Source organism: Macrobrachium nipponense, chromosome 25 (genome assembly GCF_015104395.2).
Source record: "Macrobrachium nipponense isolate FS-2020 chromosome 25, ASM1510439v2, whole genome shotgun sequence".
NCBI lineage: Eukaryota > Metazoa > Arthropoda > Malacostraca > Decapoda > Palaemonidae > Macrobrachium > Macrobrachium nipponense.
The window spans coordinates 74781973-74800329 of record NC_087214.1 but is presented as its reverse complement, the minus strand read 5'-3'; the positions used below and the strand labels follow the sequence as shown (position 1 = coordinate 74800329).

Genomic DNA, 18357 nt, shown 5'->3' with positions numbered 1-18357 from the left:
ACTCTACTGCATACATAACGGCAAGTCCACCGCTCTCCAGAGTCGGTGGAATTGTATTTGAAAACCTAAGCATAATAATAAGAATAAAATGATACACATAAACTGAGAATTACTGTAAGAAAGGCAGCCTTACCTTCGACATAATTCCAAACGACATCATTCCAGGACAGGTTCAAATTGGCGTTTTTCTCATTCTTCCCAACTCGTAAATTGACTTTCTCGACCAAGTCGTCTTCTTCAATTGAGTAAATCTTGAACACTAAATAAGGAAAAATGAATTATGTCCAAAAAATAATGCAATAAATTAATGACAAATTTGAAAGGGAACCTTGATTAGCAAATCACATGCTGAACACAGTTTATTACTGATAATGATGGCATTCAAATGTACAAAATTATTTACCGTAGATATGAGATAAGAAATATGAGTTAAAAACTTTGTTTGCATTTCTCGTCAGCTTAGGTCACTCAAACTACAAGTGTGACCTCTAATAATCATCTGAATCTTTTCTTTCCCCTCATAAGCAGCCAATAACCATTTCAGAAAAGTTTCAAATAGTCTAAAACAGCCTTTACATGAAACTTAATAATGTTGGTCAATTGGTGCTCTAGTGAGGTTGATTGCAAGCAAAAGTCTCACTTATCTAGTATTAGTAGTCTCAACGACTAAATCCATTCTCTCTCCTGCCAAACAGTTTCTTAATGGTTGCCCTCTAACTATAATTCTTGGCACAGTTGGTAAGACTAACTGGAATCACATTTCACATATTTAAAACTTGTACTTTTGAAAGTATTACTTACCATTTCGGCCAGCAATGGCAACCTGCTGATTATCAGGGCTGAGAGCAAGAGCATTTGCTGGTACCTCCTGCGTAACACAGACAGTGCGCATTGTTCCCTATCTACATTAGGTTGTGTGAGACCTAGAAAACTAAAAAAAAAAAAAATGGAACAGATATTACTTGGAGATACTGAAAAACAATATGTAAAGAAGTCAAATAACACAAGACTGGAAGTAATTTTAATTTCCAATGTACAAAAACATGTTAGTATTTGGTGATATACTGCTACATGTAATATCTAAAGTCAGTGAAACAAATTCTTGGCATCTTTGAGCATTAGGTATGTGACTGCAATATGCATGAAGCAGCCACCACTGAAGTTATTCACATTTATTTACTTACATCATGTACAAAAAGACAGCTGACTTTAAATTTACCATAAAAATTAGATGCTGGGTACACACTTTGGTGGAGTGATCCTAAAAACTGCCCAGAAACTTTCTTATGGAGTACCACCTTAAAATGACAATTTGTCGAAAATTGCATTTTTCCTAACTATACAAACCTGAGGTCCTTTAACAATAGGAAGTAGCTAGCGGCAGCTGGAACGGTCGTAAGCTTCGAATAAGGGGAGAACGGTAGTTAACTGCTTGTCCGACAGTCGCGCGGGAGGTAAACAAATCACTTTTGCTTTTGGCCCATGCAAAATACGCAGAGTGAGGGGTGGCATGAGGAGGGACTATATGTAAAGGACCTCAGGTTTGTATAGTTAGGAAAAATGCAATTTTTGACAAATTGTCATTTGTTCCGATACGTAATACAAACCCTCGGTCCTTTAACAATAGGAAGACTCACTTCTTGGTGGGAGGAATCTGAGTCTTTTGATGAACAGACTGGTGTTCGTCCATCCCTGGAATGCCTCCCTGGTCGTAAGAGCGAGGGAGGGATCCAAGCCTCTGTCCGATTGATCGGGGTGTGCACCGCAGGATCAATGGTCAGACCTCTGGGCCGAGTACTAAGAGAGAGGCAAGCGTATCTCTTTGTACCAGCAAGCAAGAACTTGTTCCTGTTTGCAAGAGGCAACATAAAGTATGGGTTTGTCTCAAGCTGGCATCCACTTCCTCCCCCTTGTTGGAGGAAGTGGTGGATATACGCTCCTATCCCTAGTGAAAGGGATAAGATGGGGCTCTGTTGAGTAGCTCACCTGCATCTTGTCCTTATCCAGCAGGGTGACGACCGTGTCCCTCTAACCACAGGTAGAGGGGAAGAAAAAGATGGGAAGAGGAGCCAGTCACACTCTCATTCACTCATCCATTCTTACGGTCACACCAGGACTCGATGCTGTTCAGCCTGCGAGGGTCTGGGTTCGCTACACAACGTGTTGAGCAGCCACCACGGGTCCCAGGGAAAAAGATCCAAGGACCTGTGGGCAATATCCCGAAGGTAGAAGGAGGGGCATGTGGTCTGGTTGGACCAGACCCCTGCCTTCAGTACCTGCGCCACGGAGAAGTTCTTGCGGACAAGGCAGCATCTCCTTCGCATCGAAGGCGGTGAAGTCCATTAGGGAGGGGATTGTGAACGACTCGAACCAATCGTCAGGGACCGAAGGGTTCTGAGTCTTCGCTACGAAGTTCGGTACGAAATCGAGCGTCACGGATCCCCATCCCCTGGATGCTTGACTTCGCAGGAGAAGTCATGCAGTTCCTCAGAGGAAAAGAAGGGAATAGTCGCATGACCTATCCCTCTTCTCTACTTCGGTGATGTCCAGTACCCATACTGGTCTGTCCGTTTGCGACGAAGTCTCTCGCATCCTCCTATCCCCATGCAGCGAAGTTCTCGGTAGTGGATAGGACACCGACACTCCATGGTGGGTGTCGATGGTATGGGTACTGTGACAAGCTATTAAAACGAAGTAATGATTGCTCTGTAACAACCGAACTAAGTCAACAGCGTAGTTCGTAACTGACTCGGGCGCTCTGACAGCTGCCGACTGACTGCGTTCGGTAGGAGGCAAGTTGTCCAAGCATCCGAGTAAGTCACGTGACCTTCGCCTTTAAAGGGTTATGCCGAGAGACCAAACAAATAATGTATTTGTTTCTCACCAATGCCGGACAGCGAGGTGATGATTCTCTTAAGGCATGTGCCCAACAGGCGAAAGTCAATTGCCTTCTAGAGACCGAGGTCCCTGAAGGCAAAACATCTCATAGTTGTTGAATCTCAGCTAAGGAGAAACAATACTATGTACCGTTGAAGACGAAGGTAGATATTGAATGCAACCTACGTCTTCACAGACAAATCGAGAGAAGGATTCTCAAGATTCTGAACCTGTGCTTACAAATGACTGAAAACGCTAACCGCTATTTCATTGCTGTCCGGTGAGAAGTCGTAGTTGCAATGAAAGCGGGGCGTTCTCCAGTAATGAAAACACAGGGGAAAGCCGCCTGAAGAACTGCTTCTCATGGGCTGAACATTTGGAAGTAGAGCTGTCAGATCGGAGAGTAGGCGATGTCTTTTGACACATCTGTTAATTCGGGTTGAACAATGAACAATTGTACACCTACGAATATGAGATATTTTGAAGACAAACTCAGATGTCTGCAAAATCATTCGCATTATCGCAGTGCGATGCAGCGGGAGACTTGTACAGACTTCTGTTACCATGCGGTAAACAGAAAGATGAAAGAGTCTAAGAGATATCTCTGTTGAAAATTCTCGCAATGTCGAAGGCGATGGAATCTATCGTCACAGCAGTAGATGGTCCTTCATTATTGCGAGAATCCCCGTTAATCAGAGACCTAAGTCCATGATTGTTGGGCAGAGATACGGTTCGGTAGTCAATCAAAGCAGGGGAGAGAGAGACATAACTGACCGTCCATCTCGGAGGCCCAGCTGATACTGAGCTGCTATCAGGCAGTTCAATGCGCAGTAGCTGAGCCTGAGCTCTCGCTGACTCGTCATCCTGAGTTGCCAGGTAATCCATTATTCCACGAAGGAATGCGTTCAGCTAGAACCACCGAGCATAAAAGATATGCTCGAGCAATTATATTTAGGCGAAACGAATTTCGGTAAATATAAAAGTTGAAATGGTGTTGTCGTGACAAAACCATAAGTATATAAAATTGAAACTGAAAACTCCTGGGAGGTTGCAGGCAACCCGAGTTGCAGTTCAATTAGAATACTTCTCGTCTAAGTCGCAATCCGTAGATTAACTAGGATATGCGCCTACCCCTCGGACAATTCAACTGCTTAGTAGAATCATGTCGCGAGGTTAATATACGTAGTATATTTGTAGGATTCTGAACAACGATCTCCATCCTAAATTCTTTCCTTCAAGAAAACAAAATAAGGATTGGAGATCGACCACCTTCGATCTCTATCAAAGAGAGTGAAGGAGAAGTCTTCCTCGAAGGAAAGCTTCAATGGTGAACAGAATACTAAGACGATAGTTCAAGCCAAACTGGATATTCCCGTCCGTTCTTCTCTATTCCAGGTTGGTCGCCTACTGTGAGATAGTCTTCTTTCAGCAGCAGTCTTCTTCCCGAGTGGTCGGCTTCTCGACCACGGCCCTCTGCCCACAGGTAGAGTAGGAGAAAAGAGGAGGAAGAGAAGCCAGTCACACTCTCTTTCACTCGTCCATTCATGCAGTCACACAAGGATGCGATGCTGTTCTGTCCGCTCGGGTGCTGGGTAAGCTACACAATTTGTTGAGCAACTACCACGGGTCCCAAGGAAAAGGTGTCCAAGGACCTGTGGGCAATATCCCGAAGGTAAAAGGAGGTAAAGGTGGTCTGGTTGGCCCAAACCCCTGCCTTCAGCACCTGTGCCACAGAGAAGTTCTTGCGGAACGCAAGGGTTGAACCAATACCTCTGACTTCGTGGGCTCTCGGACGAAGGGCACGGGTGTCGTCACGCAGCCAGAGAGAAAGTGTTCTTGGATACCTCTTTCTTGGAAACCCCAGTGCTATCGAAGAGGCATCGAAACTCAGGCCTGAGGTGTCGAGTTCTCTTCAGATAGCGTCGTAGCGCCCTCACAGTACAAAACGGCATCTTATCTGCATTGTTATCGGTGGGTCCTTCAGGGAAGGGATCATGAATAACTCGAACCGGTCGTCAGGGACCGAAGGATTCTGAGTCTTCGCTACGAAGTTCAGGACGAAATCAAGCATCACGGATCCCCATCCCCTGGAATGCTTGACGTCGAAGGAAAGACCATTAAGTTCCCCTACTCTCTTCACCGATGCCAGAGCCAGCAGGAAGAGGGTCTTGAGGGTCAGCTCCCTGTCTGACAACTCTCGGAGTGGCTCGAAGGGACTTCGAGTCAAACTCCTAAGGACGAGAGTCACATCCCACCCAGGGGGCCTGAGTTCCCTGGGTGGGCAAGACCTCTCGAAGCCCTTCATAAGGAGGGAGATCTCGAAGGAAGAGGAGATATCCATTCCCCACAGTTTAACGACTAGGGCCAGGGTGGCTCTGTATCCTTTAACTGCGGAGACGGAGAGGAGCTTCTGTCGGTGAAGGAAGACGAGGAAATCCGCTACCTGCTGAAGAGTGGCTCTAAGAGGAGAGAGACCCTGTCCACAACACCAACCACAAAAGACGGACCACTTCCCCTGGTACACAGCTGCAGAGGACTGCCTGAGGTATCCCGCCATCTCTGTTGCTGCTCGACGAGAAAAGCCTCTCACTCGCAAGAGATGGTGGATAACAGCCAGCCGTAAAGAGGCAGGGACTCGACCAACCGGTGGTACCGTTCCATGTGTGGCTGGCACAGGAAGTTGTGCCAGTGGGGAATCTCTCTCAGTGCTTCGGCAAGCAGAGCCAGCAGGTCCGGATACCAAACAGCCTGAGGCCATTTGGGTGCCATCAGAACCACCCGAAGATTCACGGTGACCAGCACCCTGCTGATCACCTTGCAAATCAGACACAACGGGGGAAAGGCGTACACGAAGAGGTTGTCCCAAGGATGTTGAAGAGCGTCCTCTGCAGCTGCCCATGGGTCTGGCACAACTGAGTAGAAAACCTGGAGTTTTCTGTTGTGCCGGGTGGCGAACAGATCTACGACTGGATGCCCCCACAGGTTGAAGAGCCTTTCTGCCACGTCTGGGTGAAGGAACCATTCGGTTCCTATCACCTGATCCTGACGGCTGAGCTTGTCTGCTACTACATTCCTCTTGCCTGGAATATATCGGGCTGACAGCTCTACCGAGTGTGACATAGCCCACTCGTGCACCTGCAACGTCAACTGATGCAACGGGAGGGACACTTGGAGAGCGTGAAACGCTGCCTTGAGCTCCAGGACGTTGATGTGAAGGTGCTTGTTGTGATGATACCACACACCCGCAGCCAGCAACTCCTCCAAGTGTGCACCCCATCCCTCGGTCGACGTGTCCGAAAACAGCAACATCTCCGGGGGGGGGGCAAAGAGGCACTCCTCTTACGAGGTTCCTGTCGGCCAGCCAACAGGCTAGTTCCTGCCTCACCTCTTCCGTGAGAGACACAGGGAAATACGGTGGGTCTCTTGCCTGTGACCAACTCTCCTTTAGCCTCCACTGAAGAGACCGCAGGTGAAGACGCCCGTGAAGGACTAACTTCTCGAGAGACGACAGGTAACCGATCACAACCTGCCACTGCTGAGCTGGCTGCTCCTGTAGGGACAGGAACCGTATGGCTGCCTCCCTGAACCTGCTGATCCGAGAGTTTGCGGGGAAGACTCGCCCTGCTACCGTATCGATCAGCATGCCCTGGTACTTCATCCTCTGCTTGGGCTCGAGATCCGATTTCTCGTAATTCACTACAATCCCAAGGTCGTGGCAGAATTCGAGGAGTTGATCCCTGTCCTGTAGCAACTGCGAGCGAGAGCTCACCAGGACCAACCAATCGTCGAGATACCTCAGAAGATGTATCCCTACTGAATGGGCCCAAGCCGACACCAGAGTGAACAATTACGTGAATACTTGTGTGGGGGTTGAGAGAGCGAAACAAAGTGCCCTGAACTGGTACACCGTCCCGTCGAGGATGAAGTGGAGGTACTTCCTGGAGGACTGATGGATGGGTATCTGGAAATACGCTTCCTTCAGGTCCACAGAAAGCATGAAGTCATTCTCCCAGATGGACTCATGCACTGAACGTATCGTTTCCATTGTGAACAGAGTCTGGTGAACGAATCAGTTCAAAGGAGAGTGATCTATCACTGGGCGCCAGCCCCAAAGGACTTCTCCACCAGGAAAAGTAGACTGTAGAAGCCCGGTGACTGATCCCATACGATCTCCACAGCTCCTTTGCTAAGCATGGCTTCTACTTCCTGCTGAAGCGCCACATCCCTGGCAGAACGTTTGTAGATGGACCAGGTTGGAGGTGAGGGGTGGCCGAGACTCGAAGGGTAGCAGATATCCCTCCCGAAGGACATTTACTATCCAGGTCTCTGCTCCGTAGCGCTGCCAAGTTGCCCAATGGTTCGCCAGGCACCACCCCACTTCCGGCAGCAGGTGAGGGGGAACGTCGTCCCTAGCGTTTCCCTCCTCTCTTCGACTTATTCTTACCGGCTCCTTCCCAAGAGGAGGAGGGCTGGAGGAGGGTTGGTTATGGTCACTCCTTACAGATGAAGTCGAAGGCAGAGTCTTTCCTCTCAGCTTCAACGAAGCAATCGTCTTAGCCGCAGAGGAAGCGCTAGCTAAACTCTTAGGCTTAGCCGCAGTGGCTCGAGGCTGCCCAGCCGCCTTCGAGACTGCCTGGTGGACTAGATGGTCACTATCGTCAGTGCGCCGTTGTTCCACCACAGCGTCCACCATCTCTCTGGGGAAGAGAGAGGAGGATAAAAGTACTTACATTTTTCAATTACACACTTTCGCCCAAAATACATGACTCGGCGCGAGCGCGCCCGCCCTCGGCACCGAGACATAATTCAAGGGTTCAATTCATGAAAAGAGAGGAAATCGCCGCATCTACGGCGATAGCTCCATGTTGGTTCATAATTAAGTAATGAAAATGAAAACAGTGTACTTACAGTTTCATTTTCAAGTCAAACAAACCATTAGTAGAAAACACAATATAAACAAAGCATACGACGATGAAGCGGGCAGAGAGCGATGACGAACACGTCCTTCACACCCGCGGCCGAAAGCAAAAGTGATTTGTTTACCTCCCAGTCGCGCCGCTGGATACTTCCTATTGTTAAAGGACCGATGGTTTGTATTACGTATCGGAACAACTGCAGAGTGAGGGGTGGCATGAGGTGGGACTATGTGTAAAAGGACCTCAGGTTTGTATAGTTAGGAAAAATGCAATTTTGGACAAATTGTCATTTGTTCCGACACGGCATACAAACCTTCGGTCCTTTTACAATAGGAAGACTCACTTCTTGGTGGGAGGAATCTGAGTCTTTTGTGAACAGACTGGTGTTCGCCCAACCTTGGAAGCCTCCCTGGTCGTAAGAGCGAGGGAGGGATCCAAGCCTCTGTCCGATTGATCGGGGTGTGCACCGCAGGATCAATGGTCAGACCTCTGGACCGAGTACTAAGAGAGAGGCAAGCGTATCTCTTCGTACCAGCAATGTAAAGGTGGGTACACACGTGAGAGCCGAACCTTGTATGCGTAACTGAGTTACGCATATACGGTTACAAGGTGTCAAAATGTAGAGGACGAACCGTAACCACGTTAAGCACGTAACTTCATTTCAATCCACTGCGATCACCAGTCTGTCTCTGTCCGGGTTGTTTACCGACGATGGCCACCATGCAAGTAGCAGCTGCCGCGTACATTTATACACATTATTTAACGAAGATGAAGCGAAATAAAAGAAGATGGTGGCAATCAAGGTTATATACTAGAAGGGTAAAATACAGTGGTCGGGAATTACTCGCTGACTTGAGATTCCAAGAAGTCTTTTCTTCGTAATAGCTAATAAATTGAAGGACATCTTCGTCACTTCAATCAGCCATGGTAGACATATACGTACTGACTGACCAAAATGACAATTTGTCCAAAATTGCATTTTTCCTAACTATACAAACCTGAGGTCCTTTTACAATAGGAAGGTACTAGCGGCAGCTGGATAGGTCGTAAGCTTTCGAACAAGGGGTTCGGTAGTTAACTGCTTGTCCGACAGGCGCGCGCGCGCGACTGGGAGGTAAACAAATCACTTTTGCTTTTGGCCCAAGCAAAAACTGCAGAGTGAGGGGTGGCATGAGGTGGGACTATGTGTGACGGTACTTACTTTCTTTGCACAGATCTAAGGTAACGTGTGCCGATTGGAAGCTCTACCTTGGAGAATTAGACTTATATAAATTTTCTTACCTTGCTGAATTAGCTAAAAAAAGGGTTCTAATTTAGATGAGAATTGAAATTGATATGTTCTTTGCATTTACGTTTTATTCTTCGTTAGGGGTTCTTACAAAAGTTTTTCCACCTTCTGAGTTACTGGGCTCTTGGACTGATAAAACTTAATTGGCACTTGTTGCAATTACGAGTCTATAGGCACGAGGGAAATTTACTGAATATTGATTGTCACTTATCACTGTTCTTTTGATTGATTCGCACACCACACTTTTGCACCTGTTCTTCTTCTGGGGATTCTTCTGTCTTTCTCTCTCTTCTCTGCCTGTTGCTGCGCCACTCGTTCTCCTCGTTCCCCTCTTTGTCGTTATCTTCTCTCGACTTCTCTGTTCCCCTTTTTTCTCTGCTCTCCTCTCTCTCTGTCTGGCCTTTTTGTTAGGATGGAATCTCCTTAGCACCGCCTTTGAATTTTTGGATCCCGACTGGGTGTGGCATTTTCTGAAAGACTTTTTGTGTCTTAGTGGCTACAGACATTATACAAGACCGCCTTCCTGTCATGTCTTTTACAATGATTCGTAGGCTTTGAATTTGTATACGCCTCCTTCTTCATGTCCTGGCTTCTTGGGGCGTATCCCTTTAGTAACCTCATAGGTCATTCGTTGATACTCCTTTTGGGCTGTCTTATGACCAACACTCATGGCTTTTGATTCGTCGAAGTCCTTAGGTCTATCTCGAGAGGGTGGAGCACTTAAGAGTTCGGCACTCCCCTCCTTTGAACAACGGGTCATAGAATTCCTTTTAAACGTATGCCAGATGGCTCCCTCTGACCTGTTCACGAAAGGAACGGTGATTAGTCATAGGCGCTAATGAGAGTAGTTTCCAATTTCTCGAATAGGCCTGGTAGATATCGCTCGTCGCCCATAATCTCTTGTTGGTCACTAATCGCTGGTACGGACAGAGGCTTTTTGGGGGAGATGAAAACCAGATGTCTGATGGCTAAAAGCCTAATGTTTGGAGTAACAAAATCCCTTCGCTAAGAAAAATCATTATCTTATTCCCTTTCCCTTTTCTTCCTTATTATCCGTTTCGTGCCTTTTTCTTAAGTGTTATTAAGTTATTGTCTTTTGGAATAACGACACTGTGCCACACTATTACATATGTGTAAAAGGACCTCAGGTTTGTATAGTTAGGAAAAATGCAATTTTGGACAAATTGTCATTTGTTCCGACATGGCATACAAACCTTCGGTCCTTTTACAATAGGAAGACTCACTTCTTGGTGGGAGGAATCTGAGTCTTTTGTGAACAGACTGGTGTTCGCCCAACCTTGGAAGTCTCCCTGGTCGTAAGAGCGAGGGAGGGATCCAAGCCTCTGTCCGATTGATCGGGGTGTGCACCGCAGGATCAATGGTCAGACCTCTGGACCGAGTACTAAGAGAGAGGCAAGCGTATCTCTTCGTACCAGCAATGTAAGAACTTGTTCCTGTACAGGAGCAAATATAAAGTCATGGGTTTGACTCTTGTAGGCATCCACTTCCCCCCCCTTGTAGGAGGAAGTGGTGGATATTGTGCTCCTATCCCTAGTGAAAGGGATAGGATGGGGCTCTGTCATATAGCTCACCTGCATCTCATCCTCATCCAGCGTAGTGGGAAGAGGGAGCAAGTCACTCACTAACTCACACATCCATCCACACAGTCACACCAGGACTCGATGCTGTTTCAGCCTGCGAGGGTCTGGGTTAGCTACACAACTTGTTGAGCAGCCACCACGGGTCCCAAGGAAAAGGTATCCAAGGACCTGTGGGCAACATCCCGAAGGTAGAAGGAGGTGAAGGTAGTCTGGTTAGACCAGACACCTGCCTTCAGGACCTGCGCCACAGAGAAGTTCTTACAAAACGCCAACGAGGGGCCAATACTTCTGACTTCGTGAGCTCTCGGACGGGACGTACGGATGTCGTCACTACCATCAGCCTCATACGCCCTCCTGATGACCTCACGCAGCCAGAATGAAAGAGTGTTCTTGGATACTTTCTTTCTTGGTTACCCCGGTGCTAACGAAGAGCGTGGACACACTCAGGCCTGAGGTGTCGAGTTTTCTTCAGATAGCGCCGTAAGCTAGCACCCTCACAGGACAAAGCAGCATCTCATCCGCATCATTATCGGTGAAGTCCATTAGGGAGGGAATCGTGAAAGACTCGAACCTGTCGTCAGGGACCGACGGTTTCTGAGTCTTCGCAACGAAGTTCGGGACGAAATCGAGCGTCACAGATCCCCATCCCCTGGAGTGTCGTACATCATAGGAAAGACTATGAAGTTCCCCTACTCTCTTCGCCGATGCCAGGGCCAGCAAGTAGAGGGTCTTGAGGGTCAGATCCCTGTCTGACGACTCTCGGAGTGGCTCGAAGGGTCTTCGAGTCAAAACTACTAAGGACGAGAGGTCACATCCCACGCAGGGGGCCTGAGTTCCCTGGGTGGGCAAGACCTTTCGAAGCTCCTCATAAGCAAGGAGATCTCGAACGAGTTCGAGATGTCTAATCCCCTCAGTTTCAGGACGAGAGCCAGGGCGGCTCTGTATCCTTTGACTGTGGGGGACTGAGAGGAGCTTCTCTCGGCGAAGAAACACGAGGAAATCCGCTACCTGCTGAAGAGTGGCTCTGAGAGGAGATAGACCACGTCTACGACACCAACCACAGAAGACGGCCCACTTCCCCTGGTACACAGCTGCAGAGGACTGACCGACGTTTCCAGCCATCTCTGTTGCTGCGCTACGAGAAAAGCCTCTCGTTCGCAAGAGATGGTGGATAACAGCCAGCCTGTGAAGTCGTAGGGACTGGACTGCTTGGTGGTTAAAAACCGCTCGACGTGTGGCTGGGCGAGAGTAGGGCCGGTTGGGCCAAGGTGGGGGAATCCTCTCTCGGTTCTCCCTGCGAGAAGAGCCAGCAGGTCCGGATACCAAATGGCCTGTGGCCATTTGGGAGCCACCAGGATCATCCTGAGATTCGGGGTGACCAGTGCTCGACTGATCACCTTGCGAATCAGGCTGAACGGGGGAAAGGCATAGGCGAAGAGGTTGTCCCACGGGTGTTGAAGAGCGTCCTCTGCAGCTGCCCATGGGTCCGGCACGGCTGAGAAGAAAACCTGAAGCTTTCTGTTGTGCCGGGTGGCGAACAGATCCACGACTGGTCGCCCCCACAGGTCGAAGAGCCTTTCCGCCACGTCCTGGTGTAGAGACCACTCGGTCCCTATCACCTGATCCCGACGGCTGAGCGTGTCTGCTACTACATTCCTCCTTCCCTGGGAATGTAGGCGTGCCGACAGCTCTATTGAGTGTGCCTCGGCCCACTCGTGCACCTGCCGAGTCAACTGGTACAAACGGGAGAGACACTAGGCCCCCCTGTTTTGTTGACGTAAGCCACTACCGTGGTGTTGTCGCACATCACACCACTGAGTGTCCCATCAAGCGGTCTGGAACTTTTGGAGAGCGAGAAACGCTGCCTTGAGTTCCAGTACATTGATGTGAAGGTGCTTGTCGTTCTCGGTCCCACACTCCTGAAGTCAGCAACTCCTCCAGGTGTGCGCCCCATCCCTCGGTCGATGCGTCTGAGAACAGCTGCATGTCCAGGGGGGGGAGTGCGCAGAGGCACTCCTCTTAAGAGGTTCCTGTCGTCCAGCCACCAGGCTAGGTCCTGCCTCACCTCCGGTGTCAGTGACACTGGAAAGCTTGGGGGATCCGTCGCCTGTGACCAACTCTCCTTTAGTCTCCACTGAAGAGACCGCAGGTGAAGACGCCCGTGAGGGACTAACTTCTCGAGTGACGACAGGTGTCCGATCACGACTTGCCATCGCTGAGCTACCTGTTCCTGCCGAGACAGGAACTGGTTGGCTGCCTCCCTGAATCTGCTGATCCGCTGAGTCTGCAGGGAAGACTCGCCCTCCCTACCCTACCGCCGTGTCGATCACAAGCAATACCCCAGCGTTACTTCATACCCTCTGCTTGGGCTCGAGATCGGACTTCTCGAAGTTCACAACGATCCCAGATCGCGGACAGAACTCGAGTAGTCGATCCTGTCCTGTAGCAACTGCGAGCGGGAGCTCGCCAGGACTAACCAATCGTCGAGATACCTCATCAGACGTATCCCGTGCGAATGGGCCCAAGCAGACACCAGAGTGAACACTCGCGTGAACACCTGTGGGGCGGTTGAGAGACCGAAACAAAGTGCCCTGAATTGGTACACCGTCCCGTCGAGGATGAAGCGGAGGTACTTTCTGGAGGACTGATGAATGGGTATTTGGAAATACGCATCCTTCAAGTCCACTGAAAGCATGAAATCGTTCTCCCTGATGGAGTCGAGCACGGAACATGCCGTCTCCATCGTGAACCGGGTCTGGCGAACAAACCGATTCAGGGGAGAGAGATCTATCACCGGGCGCCAGACCTCCCGTAGACTTTTTCACCAGGAAGAGTCGACTGTAAAAGCCCGGTGACTGATCCGTGACGATTTCTACAGCTCTCTTGCTCAGCATGGTCTTGATCTCCTGTCTCAATACTACGTCCTTCGATGATCCTGGAACGTACGACTGCTGTTGGACCGGGTTGGAGGTGAGGGATGGCCGAGATTCGAAGAGTAATAGATATCCCTCCCGAAGGAACCAATCTACAATCCAGCGGGTCTCGGCGCCAGTAGCGCTGCCAAGTTGCCCAATGGCATCGCCAGGCACCCCCCCACTTCCGGCAGCAGGTGAGGGGGAACGACCGTCCCTAGCGTTTCCCCCCTTTCTTCGACTTCTTCCCAGAGCCTCCTCGGGAGAAGGAGGGCTGGGAGGAGGGCTGGTTACGGCTCCCCTTTGCAGAAGTCGAAGAAGACAGAGTCTTTCCACGGGGCTTTGACGCGACTACCGTCTTAGCCACCGTGGAAGCGCTAGCCGAGCTCTTTGGCTTGGCCGCAGTTCGAGGCTGCCCAGAAGCCTTCGAAAACTGCTGGTGAACCAGACGGTCACTGTCGTCAGTGCGCCGTCTGTCCACCGCAGCGTCCACCCCATCTCTCCTGGGAAGAGAGACCGTGGAACTCCGTAAAGGTCCGTTGCGGAGTCCCAATGCCGCTTCACGCCCAGCCGCCCTGGAAACTCGAGTAAAGGACAGCGTCCCTACGTCGGAGAACCAGGTTGGCCCACAGGTTTACCGTCTGGTGGGCAAGGAAGGAGATGGCTCTTCCCCCAGACTGGCAAAGTCTCCTAAAGGCCGAGTCATCTTCGGGAGAAATTCCCCCGGAGTTGGCTGCGACCTTAGATACTGTGAGGGACCACAGATCTATCCAGGAGACGGCCTGGAAAGCTGCCATGGCAATGGATTCCAGGCCGAGTGCCTCTTGCTGCGAGAACCATAGGTTCTCGGACAGGAGCTGCTGCAGAGGACACACCCGGCGTTAGCCTGGCTAACTCCGGGTTCACCTGTTTGGGCGGCATTGGGTCCTCAGATGGCACGTAGAAACGCCGCTGTTCGCAGCAGAGGAGGTGGAAGCAGGCTTGCTCGACCTGCCAGACTTGAGAGAACCGTCTTTGCCGGAGACAAGAGATTCTACCTGGTCCAGCACTGAGTCGGCAAGCTCAGAATGCGGCAAACCCACCGTCGGTCTGGGTTTCCTCTTGCGGGCCCCAGAACGACTCGAGCCGGGACGTGGGCTCGGATGGTGGGAGTGGCTGATCCTTCCCCGAGGTCGTTGTGCTGACGAATCAGCGCAATTACCTCGCAAAGTTCCTCTGAATCTCAGGAGTGACTGCATAACCTGTGGAGTAGGACCATCCAGTCCCTCGAACAGGAGCAGCTCCCGAGATCCTCCCCCCTCGAGGGGGGGAACAGCGACAGACCCCTCCCGGTCTCCTCCAGCCACTTGTGCATACGACTGGCCGGTCCGAGAACCGTGCCTGGTACGTAGGACGTCGTGGTGGGATCCTGAGGGGCGCACCCCTCACGAATCACTCCTCACTACCTCGCTCCTCCCGGTGTAACCCGAGGAGTTGAAGGTATGGGAGAGGCAGTACCTGGACGCTCCCTCCTCGCCCCTCGCTGGCAGAACCGTGGGCTTGGAGGACTGCAGGCGATCGTCAACCCGCGGTGGCGATCGAGCTGCAAGCCTGGTCGAGCCATCTTGCTGTGGAGAACAGCTGGACTGAGGACAGCGGCCCCGGTCTCGTGTGTCAAGAGAAGCTGGTTGCTGGTCCGCCGTCCAAACCCGATCGCTCTCTGTGAGAGTGACGGTCAGACGGCGAGCTCCACTGTCACGGTGTGAGGGACTGGTGCGTATCCTCACGGTCGCGTGACGTCGGCTGGTACCAGCCGTGGCTGGTGCCGGCGAACGGGGGGACCTCTTCCCAGCCTCAGCCAGTGGCCGGTCGTGGACCGTCACGTCAGCCCGGGTAGCCAGCTGATCGCCGCGAGAGCGAGAGCTGGTCTGGTGAGAGTCGCGTGAGCGGCTGTCACCAGTCTTCCGCTCCGTGCCGTGAACCTGACGCTGAGCTGGCTCAGAGGTCTGGTTCCTAGCTGCACGGTCGCTGGTAGGCGACCGTACACTCGGTACCTCTCGCGAACGAGAGGCCGAGACGGATCCTGCTGCCGTGGTCGAAACCACTAACAGCAGGCGAGGAAGTGCCGGTGTTAGTCTTCTTTTTCCTTACGGTAAGAAGAGACGGGTTCCTGCCCCCGAATGGAGCAGGGTGACCAGCGGAAGAACCCCCCGTCTCACCGGAGCGAGACGGGCCCTTAGAAGCTCCCGAAGGAGACTTCTTAGGGGGGGAGGAGGCGACCTTCTTCTTCTTAGGCTGTGGAGCCTTAGAAGATGAAGGGGAAGAGGCGGCAGACGACGACGACGACGAAGAAGACGATGAAGACGACGACGACACCTTCCTCCTCTTCCTCTTCTTCTTCGTCAGCTTCCCAGGACCGATGTCAATCTGTCATCCAGGGCGGAGCCGGGGCTGCTGTTGCCGAAAGCAACAGGGCCCGGACGCACCTGTCCGAACAGATCGGCATCGGGAACAGCGGTGCCACGAACAGGAACAACGTCAGCAAGTGCAGGCATCACAGGAACAGCAGTGGAGACGGCAGGAACAGATACAGGAACGGCAGCAGTGGTCGGCAACATCACGTCCGTAAACAGCGGCTGGGCAGGTACGGCAGGTACGGCAGGCTGTACAGGCAGACTAGGTGGACGACCAGCGGCACAGACATCCTAGGTACTGGTGGGAGGTCCAGGGGCGAGCTCTTCGGGCACACGAAGTCGGTCGAGGCAGCACGGCAAACCCAGGCGGCAGCATCACACTCCCCCGTGGTACGGCGACTGGCCCCTGCACCGATGTAGTTGGTGTAACAGAGACTGCGTGCGGGGTGTACACCAGGTGAGGAGGTGAAGCATAGCCAGGAGTTGACAGGGTCGTGGTAGTGGTCGTCACCGTAGCATGCGTGACCGCCACAGAGCCAGCGAGATGGTAGAGCAGCCCCTGGACACTCGGCACGCCCTGCAGACCCAACGATGCCACACCTGTCCGAGTCGTCCTTCGCGGCAACAGCACCTGAGGAAGCAAGGGTCAGGTGATTAGCAGGATCCTCTACCCGTCGTGCGATGTAGACGACGGATAGAGGACCCAGAGTACAACTCAACGTCGGGGTATCTCGCGCCCTCCTCCACACTCGACAGATCGGGTGAGGAGAAGGACCTAGAAACCCCCCCCCCCCCCCCCACCCCCCCCCCCCCCGAAGGAGAAGGCGCCAAACGTGGGAGCTGAGCGGGCGGCAGGAAAGAAGACGAAGTGTCCGTAACCAAAGGAGTCGCGGGAGAGCTTTCCGAGACGACTCCTTTGCAGGCCTTCGCTTCTTCCTACCTTCGTACAAGCCCCACTGCGCCTCCGACCAAGACATACAAACTTCACAGGGCTCGGCTCGGGTACATTCGCGGCCCCGACACCGAGCGCACAAAATATGGGGATCAATTTCTGGAAAGAAGCGGAACTTACCGCATTTACGCCCTTCGGTACCAGGGCACAATCTCCGGAGGGTTCCGGAGGGTAGCGGGGCGTGGAGACTCCATAAATGATCAGATTAATTCAATTGATGAAAGAAAGAGGAAATGATTGTACTTACAATGATTACTCAACACAAACACAACCATATACTCAAGGGAAAGCAAACGACGAAGAAGCGGGCAGGAGAGCGTCGAACACACACCATCTACTCGACTGTGAGGCTGAAAGCAAAAGTGATTTGTTTACCTCCCAGTCGCGCGCGCGCCTGTCGGACAAGCAGTTAACTACCGAACCCCTTGTTCGAAAGCTTACGACCTATCCAGCTGCCGCTAGTACCTTCCTATTGTAAAAGGACCGAAGGTTTGTATGCCGTGTCGGAACAAACTCTTGGAGAGCGAGAAACGCTGCCTTGAGTTCCAGTACATTGATGTGAAGGTGCTTGTCGTTCTCGTCCCACACTCCTGAAGTCAGCAACTCCTCCAGGTGTGGAGCCCCCAATCCCTCGGGTTTCGATGCGTCTGAGAACAGCTGCATGTCCGGGGGGGGAGTGCGCAGAGGCACTCCTCTTAAGAGGTTCCTGTCGTCCAGCCACCAGGCTAGGTCCTGCCTCACCTCCGGTGTCAGTGACACTGGAAAGCTTGGGGGATCCGTCGCCTGTGACCAACTCTCCTTTAGTCTCCACTGGAGAGACCGCAGGTGAAGACGCCCGTGAGGGACTAACTTCTCGAGTGACGACAGGTGTCCGATCACGACTTGCCATCGCTGAGCTACCTGTTCCTGCCGAGACAGGAACTGGTTGGCTGCCTCCCTGAATCTGCTGATCCGCGAGTCTGCGGGGAAGACTCGCCCTGCTACCGTGTCGATCAGCATACCCAGGTACTTCATCCTCTACTTGGGCTCGAGATCGGACTTCTCGAAGTTCACAACGATCCCCAGATCGCGACAGAACTCGAGTAGTCGATCCCTGTCCTGTAGCAATTGCGAGCGGGAGCTCGCCAGGACTAACCAATCGTCGAGATACCTCATCAGACGTATCCCGTGCGAATGGGCCCAGGCAGACACCAGAGTGAACACTCGCGTGAACACCTGTGGGGCGGTTGAGAGAGCGAAGCAAAGTGCCCTGAATTGGTACACCGTCCCGTCGAGGATGAAGCGGAGGTACTTTCTGGAGGACTGATGAATGGGTAATTGGAAATACGCATCCTTCAAGTCCACTGAAAGCATGAAATCGTTCTCCCTGATGAAGTCGAGCACGGAGCGTGCCGTCTCCATCGTGAACCGGGTCTGGC

The 18357-nt window shown here is 51.7% G+C and overlaps 1 protein-coding gene across 4 annotated transcripts in view; it reads right to left on the bottom strand.

Annotated features, from left to right (window-relative positions):
- Positions 1-18357, bottom strand: part of LOC135199547 (GATOR2 complex protein WDR24-like) — a 47901-nt gene that overhangs the window by 24803 nt on the left and 4741 nt on the right. For 2 of the 4 annotated variants that reach the window (XM_064227702.1, XM_064227703.1), the window contains exons 2-3: positions 802-931; positions 134-259 (exon numbers count right to left, since the gene is read on the bottom strand). In XM_064227702.1, coding sequence (XP_064083772.1) covers positions 134-259; positions 802-892 — 217 coding nt within the window. In that variant the 5' untranslated portion in view covers positions 893-931. The remainder of the gene's footprint in view (positions 1-133; positions 260-801; positions 932-18357) is intronic. The other 2 variants (XM_064227704.1, XM_064227705.1) reach the window with 1 other exon arrangement.